Source organism: Tursiops truncatus, chromosome 8, assembly GCF_011762595.2.
Source record: "Tursiops truncatus isolate mTurTru1 chromosome 8, mTurTru1.mat.Y, whole genome shotgun sequence".
NCBI lineage: Eukaryota > Metazoa > Chordata > Mammalia > Artiodactyla > Delphinidae > Tursiops > Tursiops truncatus.
The window spans coordinates 5,219,262-5,233,475 of NC_047041.1; the positions used below are offsets into that span (position 1 = coordinate 5,219,262).

The 14,214-nt window shown below is 36.8% G+C and overlaps 1 protein-coding gene across 5 annotated transcripts in view; it reads left to right on the top strand.

Moving 5' to 3' along the window:
- ARHGAP32 (Rho GTPase activating protein 32) overlaps positions 1–14,214 on the top strand; it is a 267,538-nt gene that overhangs the window by 76,679 nt on the left and 176,645 nt on the right. The window contains exon 2 of one of the 5 annotated variants that reach the window (XM_073807992.1): positions 13,227–13,281. The exons of 2 other annotated variants lie outside the window; for them this stretch is intronic. Coding sequence is in view for 2 of the 3 variants with exons in the window: in XM_033861801.2 (XP_033717692.1) it covers positions 13,166–13,281 (116 nt within the window). In the remaining variant the exon portion in view is untranslated. Of the gene's footprint in view, positions 1–13,006; positions 13,282–14,214 lie in introns of those variants that run through there. 2 more of the 5 variants (XM_033861801.2, XM_033861802.2) reach the window with 2 other exon arrangements.

Sequence of the window (14,214 nt, forward strand, 5' to 3'; positions counted from 1 at the left end):
AATACTCTTCATTTAGGAATGCTGTTTCTTTCACTTGGATTATTGACCATTTCAGAAAGTAAAAGCGTATCATTTGGGGGGCTTAATTTTTGTTCTTATTGCTCTCTTATGTGAATACCTGATCGTTATACAGCTGGGCTGTCGGATGAATAGAATCAACTGAAGAACTTCAAATGCAAATTCTAGAATTTGGTCTCTGGAAATACAGTAGGTCTGTGTGTGTGTGTAGGGAAACCTGTCTTTTTTAAAGCTACTCATGTAATTCTGATGCCTAGTGGTACATGTTTGTGTAGTTCTCTTACGTACCTTCTGAGGAGCGCCTGCATTTGGTTTATATGGAAGGCACTGAGATGGGTAGGGAATGAATAACTGTTCTGTTGTGTTAGGTGTCCAGTAGTTGTGACGGTAGCAGTTTTATTTTGTAGTAAAACTCTAATGGGCCATAACGGAGTATGTAGTAAATATTGATACTTTTTTTTTTTTTTTTTGCGGTACGCGGGCCTCTCACTGTTGTGGCCTCTCCCATTGCGGAGCACAGGCTCCGGACGCACAGGCTCAGCGGCCATGGCTCACGGGCCCAGCCGCTCTGCGGCATGTGGGATCCTCCCGGACCAGGGCATGAACCCGTGTCCCCGGCATTGGCAGGCAGACTCAACCACTGCGCCACCAGGGAAGCCCTGATTCCGTTTTTAAAACATTATTTTTTATACAGTTGTTTTTGCAGTAATGTGTAAAAATATGGTTGCACAAATCACTCAAAGTCTATACAGCTTTATATCCAGAGCACTAATAGAAGCAATAACGATCCTAATAATAAAACAGTTAAGAAGATATGTCAAATTTTGAATAGGTAAAGAAATATTACAGTTAAGTTAGGATTTTACCTTTTGATTAATTAAAAAAATTTTTTGAGCTGTGCCACGTGGCATCTTAGTTCCCCAACCAGGGTTCCAACCTATGCCCTCTGCAGTGGAATCGTGGAGTCCTAACCAGTGGACCACCAGGGAAGTCCTAGGATTTTACCTTTTAAATAGGGTGATGGTTGCTTGATAGAAAGTGGTGGAATGAAGGGTTGAGACTGCTGATAACAGAGACAAAGGCCAAGTACACCAAAAGGAGGAAGCACCGTGCAGAAAGCCCAAGACATAGGATGGGACCAAATTGAACCAGCAACAAAGTGGTACGAGTGGGCATTGTGTGCAGTCCACTGATCCCTGTATTTTACCGCCACATTCACCCGTGTAGAGAACTTTGTGTTAAACTGAACGTACCTGGCCGAAAACATAATGTGTGGGAAAAATTGTCACATGTAATCTGAGTTATGTTGACACATTCCCCTACTTACCAACCTCATAGGAACTAATTCGTGTTACAGAAATGTGTTGTAGTAGAAGAGATCATACTTGGTGACCATTTTGGGGGCATGACTTCGTGGTTAAGTGCATAATCTCAGGCTCCCTCCACCCTGGTGTCCCTTGGGCAAATCACTTTACCTCTTTATGTCTGTTTCTCTTGTATTTTTAAAGTATTTTGCAAGTGTTTTTGCAAGTGTTATGGGAAAGCAGAAAGAATACTTTGGACTGGGAAATAATTTGAAATTTCTTGGTGGAGGAGATGTTTTACCTCTTCCTTCTCAAATAACCCAAGAGGTTAATACCACTTATAAATTGCTTGACTTTGGGCAAGCCTCAGTTTCCTCATATGTAATTCAGAGACAGTGTTCTGATCACACCATCTCATCAGAATTAATATGAGATACTATGTGAAAATTTACCATATAGAAAGGTAGAAAAAGGAAACATGCATTTCTGGAGTTAAGTTTACTAACTGACTTCAGAGTAGATGGTCTTCAAGATTTCTTCTAGCTTTGAAAATACTGGAATCTCTGAAACTTCTTTAAGTTCTAATAGTTGTTTCCAGTTCTCTGTGTTCTCTGACACAAGTGTTTCTCTGGCCTTTCATCCTTTTCAGCCTTAAGTAGCCACTGGCCAAATTCTTCTTTACTATCATGTCATAGACTAGACATTTGCATCAGATACTCATTCAGGCGAATGTTCCTAATTTCAGAGAAGATTGCCTAAGAAAAATATCAATAACAGCATAAGAATTACCCGCATATTGATTCACAACCTGTGTCCATACGGTTGAGCATTCTGTCACTTTGGTGTCATTTGCAGAATGTTTTGAGGAAGGGTATTGATACCCTTACTGATAGCCCCAGATATTCTGGTTAATGATTTACATCTATTTCATCCGTTAATTTTTAAGGGATTACGACAGAGTTTACTTTTTGCCTTCCTCCTTTTTCCCCTCATATTGCCTTAGCTGATCAGAGACTTCATTTCATCCAGCTCTTCCTCCCTCCCTCCCCCTCTTTAAAACTAATTTTTGTGTGTGTGTTGCTGATTTCAACTAAATTAAGTTCTCATTAAAATAATTTTCACCTTAAGGTTTGAATGCTCAACAAGCTTGACCCTCTCAAAGATAATTTGCTTTTCAAATGGTTGTTCATCAAAATAAATCTCTAAATAGTTTATGAGTCATTGTTCCTAATGAGTGTGTGCATATCCTTGAACTGTTTTGGGGCAGAAAAAAGGATTGAGAATCCTCTGTTTTAAAGCCACACTTGGAGAAATAGCCTCAGTTTTTTCCTTGGAAAACAATGCTGTTAAGTGACCATACTTTACTGTTTGTTTATTTCCTGTGTTACACCTGTTGTTATTAAGTTCTTTAATGTTAGACTGTATAGTTATTGAAAGATTATAATAAATTCACTTCTCAGTGCTTTTTCTTATAAATTTGGTCTTCTAAAATCTGTTATTTCAGATGTAAAATTCCCACCCTTCACTTGGTTTGGTTTCTTTTAGTCACTTGTTATTTGCTTTGAAATATGTCAGAGTGCTTTGAAAACGGTAAACTACTGTAATAGTCTAAAGTGGTATTTTCGTTGTGCTGGTATCTACTTTGTATTTTATATTTGAAAATGACAGAATGGGTGATGATACTCACTGGCTGGTTGTTCAACTGGCAGAAAAACCAGTGCATGGTGAATTGTCTTTTCCATTTGTTCACTTAAGAATGCCTTGTTACTTTGTGGATATAGTTGCTATTTGTAGAATCTTTCACTGTTTTAGTAGTTCTTTGACTTGGAGATTCTGATAGACTGGCCAGATAGTTAACAATGTTTTCTTGGGTAGCAGGGAATGGGGAGGAGATTTGTCTAGTTCTTGGCAAACCTGTGTTACTTGATACTAACAGGTTGGATTTCCAAGCTCATGAAGGTTTATTAATGTTTACCCCTCTGTGTTAATTATATCATGAATCCATGTTTTCTCAGATACGCAGCCTGTTATAGATATATCTTTGATCTCTTGATTCCTGCTCATCATTTAATATCAAATGTTTGAGTTGATGAACTAGGTTTAATATACTAGAGTAGGATAAGTCCTGCATTTCACCTGTTTTCACGTAATTGATCATTTATTCCAGTATATCAGTTGTTCCTTTTCCTGCTCAAAGAGGAGTGATTATGTTTCTGTCCTTTAAGAATATTTCATAGTTCACACAGCTTTTGTGTTGTCCTAAAATATAGAAACTAATTAGTGACAGACATGCTGGGTAAAGTCTTGGTATTAGTCATAGATTGTTCAGGTGTGTGCAGGTATCGCCATTGTCCTTAGCAGATTGTGTAGGAGGACATGAAAAGGTCATAGATGATAGTAGGGGATGCAAGAGCCCTTTGAGGCTGGAAGTTAAACAACAGTTGAAACTTCTTAATATGCTGTACCTTGGATAGCTACCCCACTATGCCTGGTTAAGTCATGCAAGAATATATTATCTATGGCCCTTTGGTTACTTTTGTCTTTGCATTTTGTATCATTTTACCATTTTGCTGTTCATTTGATTAATGTTTATTTTAGAAGGCTGGTAGGTAAGGCAAAAAACATGAAACTAAAGCATTCAATGTAGCTTTTAGGAATTAATGCCTGTAAAGGAAATAAGAGAGCTAGAGGAACCGGTAGAACAGCACTGTTGGGATAGATATAATCAACAGGGCCTGGAATGCTAGAGGTTATACAGGACCAGATTTCTTCAACAAATATGTGACAAAAAAAGGAGGAGAGGAAGCCCTTAAATCTCAAGATTATTCACTAAATTATTAACTAAAAACTTATTAACTAAAATGTCATGTGTGGGCTTTCTGATTCAAACAAACCAACTGTTTAAAAAACAGGTTTGTAACAATTGGAAAACTTTGTACACTGCATTGGGTATTTGTGATATTTCTTCAGGTGAGACAGTGATATTTTAGTAATTTATAAAGGAGCCCTTATGAGAATTTTGATTTCTGTTCTGAAGGAGTTTAACATATTTTTAGTAGATCCTAAACCTAGATTCATGAAACATCTTTCTTTTAAGTATACCTTCCATTTTTTTAGCATCTTTTATTTACACATGTTGTGTTCCATAGGTGCTTTATGTATACTGTTTTATCTAATCACTTTGATTGCAGTATGATTGGGCATGTTTATTTTGTTCAGATGAGGAAATTGCACTTCAGAGATCTTAAGTAAATTGCCCAAGTTCATATGGGTAATAAGTGGCACGGGGGGGATTTGAATTATCTGAGCTTCATTAAATTAAAAAAATCCAACTTTATTTCTAAAATGGAAACCATGGACTCAAAAGTAGTACTGTTGTTTTCAGTTGCTTTGTATATTTAACTTGAATACTACTTGTAATAGTGAAACAGTAGGTTAATGAATTGTATATCAGTAAGCACCAAGTTAATTGAGTTTCTAAACATACTTATCTTACCACAAAGGTATAGTGATATAATTTGAGGATTCTGAATTGACACTTAAAAACAGCTTTATTGGGCTTCCCTGGTGGCGCAGTGGTTGAGAATCTGCCTGCCAATGCAGGGGACATGGGTTCGAGCCCTGGTCCAGGAAGATCCCACATGCCGCGGAGCAACTAAGCCCGTGCGTCACAACTACTGAGCCTGCGCGCCTAGAGCCCATGCTCCGCAAAACAGAAGCCACCGCAATGAGAAGCCCGCGCACCGCAACGAAGAGTGGCCCCTGCTCGCCACAACTAGAGAAAGCCTGCACGCAGCAACAAAGACCCAGTGCAACCAAAAATAAATAAACAAATGCATTAAAAAAAATTAAAAAGAAACTTTATTATTTTGCATACTGTCTCATTTTATGAGACATCATAAAATGTACTTTGTATTCATTATATCTTTTGAAACTATCATGTGAAAAGCACCACAGATTATAATGTTAATGTCTGGTGCTAGCAAAAACAGAAGAAATAGGCAAATAGTCAAGTCTTAATGTGTCATTCAAATTTAAACATAAATCTGTATCTTTTAAAGAACTACCTATATTAAGTTCATTTTGCTTTTCTATTATATTTTACTCTTTAAGAGATTCACTTTAGTGTTATTTTGCAATTTCTAAAATTTAGCAGGACAAATTTCTATAACAAAGGATAATGGGAAAAATGCCTGTTTCCTGAAATAAATTTAAATGAGCAGGTAGGAACTTAGTTCTCCTTTCTAGGAAAATAAAGTTGAAGAATTACTGATATCTGATCTGATTTATTTAAAATCAGAGTAATGTACCTCAGATTAATATTTAGAAATGTGGGTTTAACATCTATTACTTGAGGATAGGATGATTGTGACGAGCAAAAGGCTTATCATTTTATAAGCAGTTAAATGTTCTGTAATACTCGTCATTGTTGACTCCCACCCACCTTTATTCTTGCCACCCTCTCTGGGTGATAGCACTGGAGAAGGCAGAATAAGATAAGTAGCAGGCTGCTAAAATTACTTGTCTCATATCAGCATATAGTAGAGTGATCTGTTCAGGTTAGAATACCAGGAGGTAAACAGTAGATTGAAGATACTTGATTTGTTGGCATTTTTTCAATGTAGTTTGGTGGGAGAATCTCTAATAAGTTAATGCACTACCCTGAGCTATGCAAGTGTGCAGGCTTAGTGTAACTCTTTTCTTGGGGGGTGGGTATAGCCCTAATTTTTCCCCCTAGTGATTTTATCCTAGTACCTTCTAGACTTCCCCAGACCTTCCTTGGAGATGGAGGTTATTTGCTTTCTCCCCTGATTATTATTCATTAAATGTACATTTAGCACTTTTCTTTTTGCAGTATTGTTAACATTAGGAGGAAGTCTAGTTAAGCAGTAACCAGACGTATTGTACAGACAGTTTTTTTGCCAAGACCACAGTTTTCTAGAGCCCTGAATTTGTAAAAGTGATATGGCCTTCTTGTTCTGTATCTCGCTGACTATGGCATATTCAGTAAAAATTCTAGCTCAAGAAATATTTCCTTTAATTCACCATTATGTTAAAGAATACGAAACTTTCATTATCTTTACAAGACCTTTTTACCAAATCAGTTGTGGCATAATTAATCCTTAATCCATAATTAATCCTATACTGTTACGTGAATTAACTGTGGTCCACTTCCTTCCTTTAGTCCTATAGATTTTCTCAGATGGAAATACTGTTTTACTATCCAGTGGTCATTTAAAAAGATGATGGATTCTGTTAAGTTTAGTTACTTTTAACCAGTATATTCCTTTAAGCGTTACATGAATTTGTTGTATTTTAGTGACCTTTAGCTTGTTGCTAGAAGAATTAAACCTTGTTTCAGACTTCATTGTTAACAATTATAGTTTTGATTTATTTTATCTGTAGATTGAAAAAAAAAAATGAGTAGTCCCTCAGACCAGTGAGATGGTTGCTTAGCCAGTGAGGATTTCCTGAGATCCTTAGCTTTTAACATGTCTCATAAAGCACGTGTTTTGTTATTTATTGAGTCAGCCAGTGGAATGCTTAAGTTTAGTGCAGCTTGCTTGTTCTGTGTGCCAGTGTCAAGGTAGATGCAGAGTTCTCTGCAGCCTCTGACTACTTTAATTTCACTTGCTAGAATATGTTAATGCTGCTACCATGGCTTTTTTTTTTTTTTTCTTTGAGCAAGAGCACCTGGAGCTCTTGAGTACTGGAACAAGGTATTCCTGGGTTGGATTTTGTGAATTTTTGAAAAGGGAAACGAAGTGGTTTATGAATTTGATACAGTCTTTACACTTATAGTATGGGCATTAGATTTCTTTGATGGGGTGCAAGTACCATGGATTTTGGTTCTTCATAGGTTGGGATAGGAAATATATTTATACAGGAGGGATTAAATTTATCTTAACTCCTGATGTGTAGGTTTATTTCATGATTCTCAGATCCTGATATGTAAAGAATGTCTGTTTAATATTCTTAGTTATTTAGGCCAGATACTTGTTTTTGCTTTTCTCCTTTGCTATTTTTCTTGCTTTCATTCTCCACTTTAGATTTATCTTGGTTTGTATAACAGTGTTGCCTTATTTATGCACATTGCCTTTGTATTCCCTATGCTAAGGACCTAAACTTTTCAGTCATTCACTCATATGTATTTATTCATTTAACATCATTGATTTCTATGGTATATTGAGATGGAAACTTAGCATTCAGCTATTCAAGGGAAGAAACTGGATTAGATCTTTTAATTCATGAAGTTAATTTCTTTAAAACTAAAAAATGAAATAGCGAATACATTTTTATATTAAAAATTAAAAATTGTGGATAAATTTAAAGATGAAAGTAAGAATTGCCCACAAAGTTGTTTTTTTTTTTTTTTTTTTTGTGGTACACGGGCCTCTCACTGTTGTGACCTCTCCCCTTGCGGAGTACAGGCTCTGGACGCGCAGGCTCAGCGGCCATGGCTCACGGGCCCAGCCGCTCCGCGGCATGTGGGATCTTCCCAGACCGGGGCACGAACCCATGTCCCCTGCATCGGCAGGTGGACTCTCAACCACTGCTCCACCAGGGAAGCCCCTAGTTCTAATTTTTGATTTTGCATCCTTCACATTCATAAAAGGGATTCAAGTAATTAGAAAACAGCCTCTTAATTTAGTTGAGATTGGTTTCTTTTTATTTATTAAATTACTACTCTCTTCTTAATAATGGTAAAAATTACAGAGTGATAAGCCAAACATTTGCAGATTAAAATATTTTATTCCTCAGTTTTTATATAATCACAACAACAAAAACATTTTATGGCTTCAGTGATGAAGATGAGGATGATGGCTGTCATTTCTGGGAGGGTCTCAGCTATACTGTGCAATATGATAATTACTTGCGTCATTTCTAATCCGTGCACTAACCTTACAAGGTTGTTATTCCTCTTTTAGAGATTACCAAACTGAGATGCAAATTAAGTTACTTGCCCCAAACCATACTATCTATAAACAGTATAGTTGAGATTTGAGCCCATGTCTGTTTGACTTCAAAATACTTGCACTTCTATTGAAAACTGTTTTTCCCCCAGGTTTTATACACAGCTTTTTGAAACGGAACTTTTTATTTCATGAATATATTCTTGTGATAGGGATGACATATTCAAATAGCCGTTTTGGGGGGAAATTTTATTTAGTTCTTTGAACAGTTCAGAGTTAGAGCTGTCCTTGAATACAAGTTTCTAATGAAGCAAAGTCTTCTCTAACATCGAATGTTCCATTTTCTAACCAAGTAGACCAAGCTTGTCCACAGAATGCTTCACAGCTATGACTCTACACATAGATATACCAAATGGACTCTTAAGAAAATTATGTATTCTAAACATGAATAGTGTGTGTCTGAGTATAATGTATCCATGTGTATCAAATAATTGTATAAGAAAAATTAGGCAAGAATCCTTCTAAAATATTTCCAGTGACTGAAGATTTTCCTCTAATGTTCAAATGCCATCCATCATTAACCATTCTTACACTATGTATTCATTCTAAATTTTAGTGGATTTATATCTTTAAATTGTTTTTCTCTTGGAAAAAAAATGCATTCTACTTTGGGACTCTTCAACTGTTGCTAAGAATGCTTTTCCTGCAGGGATTAGGAACTTCTCTTTCCCTCAGCTTCCTTACCTCTTGGTCAGTAGAAGATGAAGAATCAACTGGTTCTAAACTACTGATGATGACTCCCCGGGTTTAGGTCAGAGACTTGTGCTCTAAGAAGCTTGTTGTGGAAGTGGAGTCTGGTCAGGTTTTAAGCCAATCAGGAAAAAGGGTTAAAGCCACCCTGTGGTCTGCAGGAACGGCCAGTCCCTCACTCAGCTTCTGGTGACCTTGGGACTGACTCTGCTTGGTTCCTGTCCTGCCTCCCTGCTATTCATTATCTTTTGTTTTTTTCTACATTTTCATAAGCTATCAAAGAAGGGAACAGAAAAAACACATGTTGATTCTGAAGTTAAAAACATTTTTTTTTAAACTTCTAATAGCACAGTCAAAACTGTGAGAACAAGTGTTGGGAGGTCTGCTTGGTGTATAAGTCAGGTTGGGAGGGGAGGAGGCTCTCGCTGCAGCAGGGGTGCAGGACAGGGAGGTAGGGTTCTGATGTGGCAGCAGAACTAGAAGAGGCTTCCTGACTGATCTGACGTTAGTCAGGCTGCCCATAGTGTGCTGTGTACAAATTCTGCTTACAGGTCACTTTTTCCTGTTTGAAAGGGCTTGAGGAAGGGAGGTAATCAACCATGAGAGTGAAAGAGCAAAAGAAATGATTAAAAAGAAAGGTAAGTAGGATTCATGAAAACACAGGATTTTTTTTGCCAGATTGCCCTACATAGAGGTTATACCAATGTGTATTTCCACCAACAGTGTATATTTATTTTCCCACATCTTCGAAACAGCTTGTTAAAACTTTTAGAAATCTTTGCCTGGTAGATAAAAAAAACATCTTGTTTTTTTGCATTTTTATTATGAGTGAAGTTAAATACTTTTTTTAATGTTTTAAGATTCTTTCATATTTTTCTATTATTATTCTGTTTATGCCCTTTGCCTAGTTATCTTTTGGGTTGTTGGGTTTTAAAGAGTTATAGGCACTTTTTTAATATATTAAGGAAATTAACCCATTGTGATATGTTCCAAATATCTTTTCTTAATTAATTACATTTTACTTTATTCACAATTAAAACCTTTTTTTTGGTTAGGGAAGATTTTAAAATTTGTAGTAAAGTGTATCAGTCTTTTGTGGTTTCAGGGCTTCTTAAAATTATACTTAGAAAGGACTTCCTCGCTGTGAGGTGATAAAAGCTTTCCCGTGATTTTCTTTTATGGTTTTCTCTTTACATTTAAATCTTTGATCCATTGGGAATTTATTTCAATGGATGGAATGAGGAAGGGATTAAATTTAATTTCATCTCTTTGGAATCTTTGGAAAATGATAGGGGATTTATGGTATAGAGAGATCTCAATAATCCTTTAATTTTTTTTAATAGTTATTCAGGCCAAAATTTCTCTGGATTTGTCTTGAGTGAAAATCATTAGACTAGTTTGCAAGATATCTCTGTATAAATTGTTCAGGAGTTTTTCCAGTGTAGCTGCTCTCAAGAACAGTTTGTTTTCCAGATTTGTTCCCAGACCTGATAGCAAATTTCAGTTTCTAGCAGGAATACATGTAATGACCACATAGTCCATGGATTAAAACTGTATAATTTTTGAAGCAACAAGATTAAAACAGTAACACATAAAGTAAATTGTAGTTTTGTAGAAAGGAAAAAGTATCATATAAACAAAGTCAGCTAGAGGGTTAATTTTGCTTATTTTCAAATATGAAAATTCAAGGGTATCCCAGTGGATGCCTTTTAAAATTTCATCTGGTCAGGTTTAATGTAAAACCAGGCTCAGCAGTGTTTGGCTGCTCAGTAAAGGGCAGACGGCCATGCATGGGTGACATGTCAGTGGTTGGTACCAGCATGCCTGTTTTTTAAGTAACAGTTATGTTGTTGCCAGTGTTGTAGATGCTATACTTTTCACTCATTTCCCAGTGAGTCATTTTATTGCTGCTCTAGGCATCTGCAGTTTAGCATCTGCAGTTTAAGTTGTGTGTAAAAATGTTGCATGCTTTTATTTGCCGTAATTGTCAGCATCTGTTAACTTACGATAGTTACTTCTTTTTTCTTTAGAAAGCTATGGACAAGCCTGGCTGCTGTGTCCCGCTTTGGATACTTGAGCAAAGGTGTATGTGGCAGTTATTATTGTGGGGAAGGAAAGATGGATGTAATACTAGAAGGCATGAGGTTGGGCAGGTCCCTAGACCATGCTTGTCTTCTCTATAAATTGTGATCCTCCCTACCTCTGAGATCTGTAACTGTTCCTCCCATTGTGCTTGGCCCAGGAGACCTTTTCATGCAGTGTTATCCTTTCTAGTTTTTAGTTGACCTTTCTTAAATCTGAGATAGAGCTTTTAAGTTTCACTAGGTCCCATTTGTTTATTTTTGTTTTTATTTTGATTACTCTAGGAGACGGATCTAAAAAGATGTTGCTGTGATTTATGCCAGAGAGTGTTCTGCCTATGTTTTCCTCTAAGGGTTTTATAGTATCTGGTCTTACATTTCGGTCTTTAATGCATTTTGAGTTTATTTTTGTATGTGGTATTAGAGAATGTTCTAATTTCATTCTTTACATGTAGCTGTCCAGTTTTCCTAGTACCATTTATTGAAGAGACTGTATTTTCTCCATTGTATATTCTTGTCTCCTTTGAGGAAATCGTAAACAAAACAAAAAGACAACCTACAGAATAGGAGAAAATATTTGCAAATGATGCATCCGGCAAGGAATTAATTTCCAAAATATACAAATAGCTCATACAGCTCAATATCAAACAACAAAAAAAAACCCAATAAAAAAATGGGCAGAAGACCTAAATAGACATTTCTCTGAAGAAAACATACAGATGGCCAACAGGCAAATGAAAAAAATGCTCAACATCACTAATTATTAGAGAAATACAAATCAAAACTACAATGAGTTGTCACCTCACTCTGGTCAGAATGGCCATCATCAGAAAGTCTACAAATAATAAATGCTGGAGACGATGTGGAGAAAAAGGAACCCTGCTGCACTGTTGGTGGGAATGTAAATTGGTGCAGTCACTGTGGAGAACAGTATGGAGGTTCCTTAAAAAATCAAAACCAGAGTTACCGTATGATCCTGTAGTTCCACCTCTGGGCATATATCTGGAGAAAACTATAATTCGAAAAGGAATTATAGAAAACTGTAATTTGAAAAGATACATGCACCCAGTGTTCAGAGCAGTACTATTTACAATAGCCAAGACATAGAGGCAACCTAAATGTCCATCGACAGATGAATGGATAAAGATGTGGCACATATATACAATGGAATATTACTCAGCCATTAAAAAAGAACAAAATAATGCCATTTGCAGCAACATGGATGGACCTAGAGATTGTCATGCTGAGTGAAGTAAGTCAGACAGAGACAAATATCATATGATGTCCCTTATATGTGGAATCTAAAAAAAAAAAAAGGATACAAATGAACTTATTTACAAAAGAGAAATAGACCCACAGACATAGAAAACAAATTTATGGTTACCAAAGGGGAAGGAGCAGGGGGAGGGATAAATTAGGAGGTTGGGATTAACATATACACACTATTACATATAAAATAGATAACCAACAAGGACCTACTGTGTAGCACCGGGAACTATTCTCAATAATTTTGTAATAACCTATAAGAGAGAAGAATCTGAAAAAGACTATACACACACACACACACACACACACACGCGCACACACACACACACACACACACACACACATATAACTGAATCACTGTGCTGTATACCTGAAACTAACACAACATTGTAACTCAACTATACTTCAATAAAAAAAGTCTGAGAGAAAAAAGGATATAAGTAAGAGAAGTCTGCATCTTGGAAACTTCTGTTTTTTAACTTATTAGTTGGAAAGTTTGAGAAGAGAGGAATAGTTATTAAATGAATAATAATTAGTGGAAACTCACCTTCATTTGGGTGCTGCATTTGGTTATGTAGGTCACAGAGCCTAAGGCAGTGGGAGGGGTCTGGTGTCACAGGTGTAGCAGTCTGACACAGTGAGGGTGCTTCATGGGATTTCCTGTCTTTGCCTCACCTGCAATTAACCTAGCACATAATAAACTTCGGCCCAGCATGATCACATATCACTGGTGCCTCAGCTGCACACCTGTGTGTACATCAGTAGAGCTGAACAGCGTGAAAACTGCTGTTCTTTAGTCCATGGCTTGAGGTTTAAATTTTTGAAGTACAAGATGGAAACAGAAAGTGAGGGTAGCCCTTCAGGAGATGACAGTGTCTTTTTTTTGGATTCAGAAGTTATAACCCAGGTGACTGACGATGAAGAGGGAGAAAGAGAAGAACATTTCAGGTAATTATGGAATTTGCTGTCAGTTCTCCCTCTCTCACCTTTGTCCCTCTGTCCACGTCCTTCACTTGTGCTACCCAGCCCTCCCATCCTCTTTGTTTTAATCTCTTTTCCAGTAAGACTTCTTTTCTCTGGGGGGAAAGTTTGGAGCTGAAGAGGACAGGTTTCTATTTGTACATAGCACTCTTCATTCCACAACTTGTCCTGAGCTTGTAAAAGGCATTTTAAATGACTTGTTAGAACACCAGGAAGAGAAGGTGTTAGACAGGTTTTGTAGTAGCATTTCAGGAATTTCAGGTAGAGACTGAACTACTACCCCTTCGTATATCTGATTTGTACCTAACAGATGTGATTTGGATTTGAATCTAATAGATTTTTCTTCTTCTTTTTCTTGGAATATGTTCCTCTGTGTGTGTGTGTGTGTGTGTGTGTGTGTGTGTGTGTATGCGTGTATGTATGTATGGCTGCTTTTGTTGCCTTATTCATGTGTATGAAACATTTTGATTAAGTACGAATTAATTGTTTCATGAATCAAAGCCTTCTGACCTTATATCTCACTCCCCTTATAGCTCCCCTGCCCCCTGCCCTGGCAAATTTCTCTTGGTTTGATCTCTAGCTGTAACTTCAAAATTGAAGTGTTTGAGAATCCCTCCTGATTAAGCAGCTCTCCAAGTTTCTTTCATTGGTGAAGAAAGAGGTCTCACCCAACTTGTAGACACAGTGCCATTTGTGTATTAATTGTGTTGTGCTGTTACAAATTTTAGGAGACTTTATTCTGGCTTTTCTTTCTCAACAGGGTTAGCAAATTAATTCTTTTGGAGGTATTAAAAAAAAACTCTAGAAGTTTGTACTGCATATTATCACTGTCAGCCACATGGACAATTAAACATATTTTACAGTCTTATCTATGAGTAATTGGGTAGGAGAACAGATCAT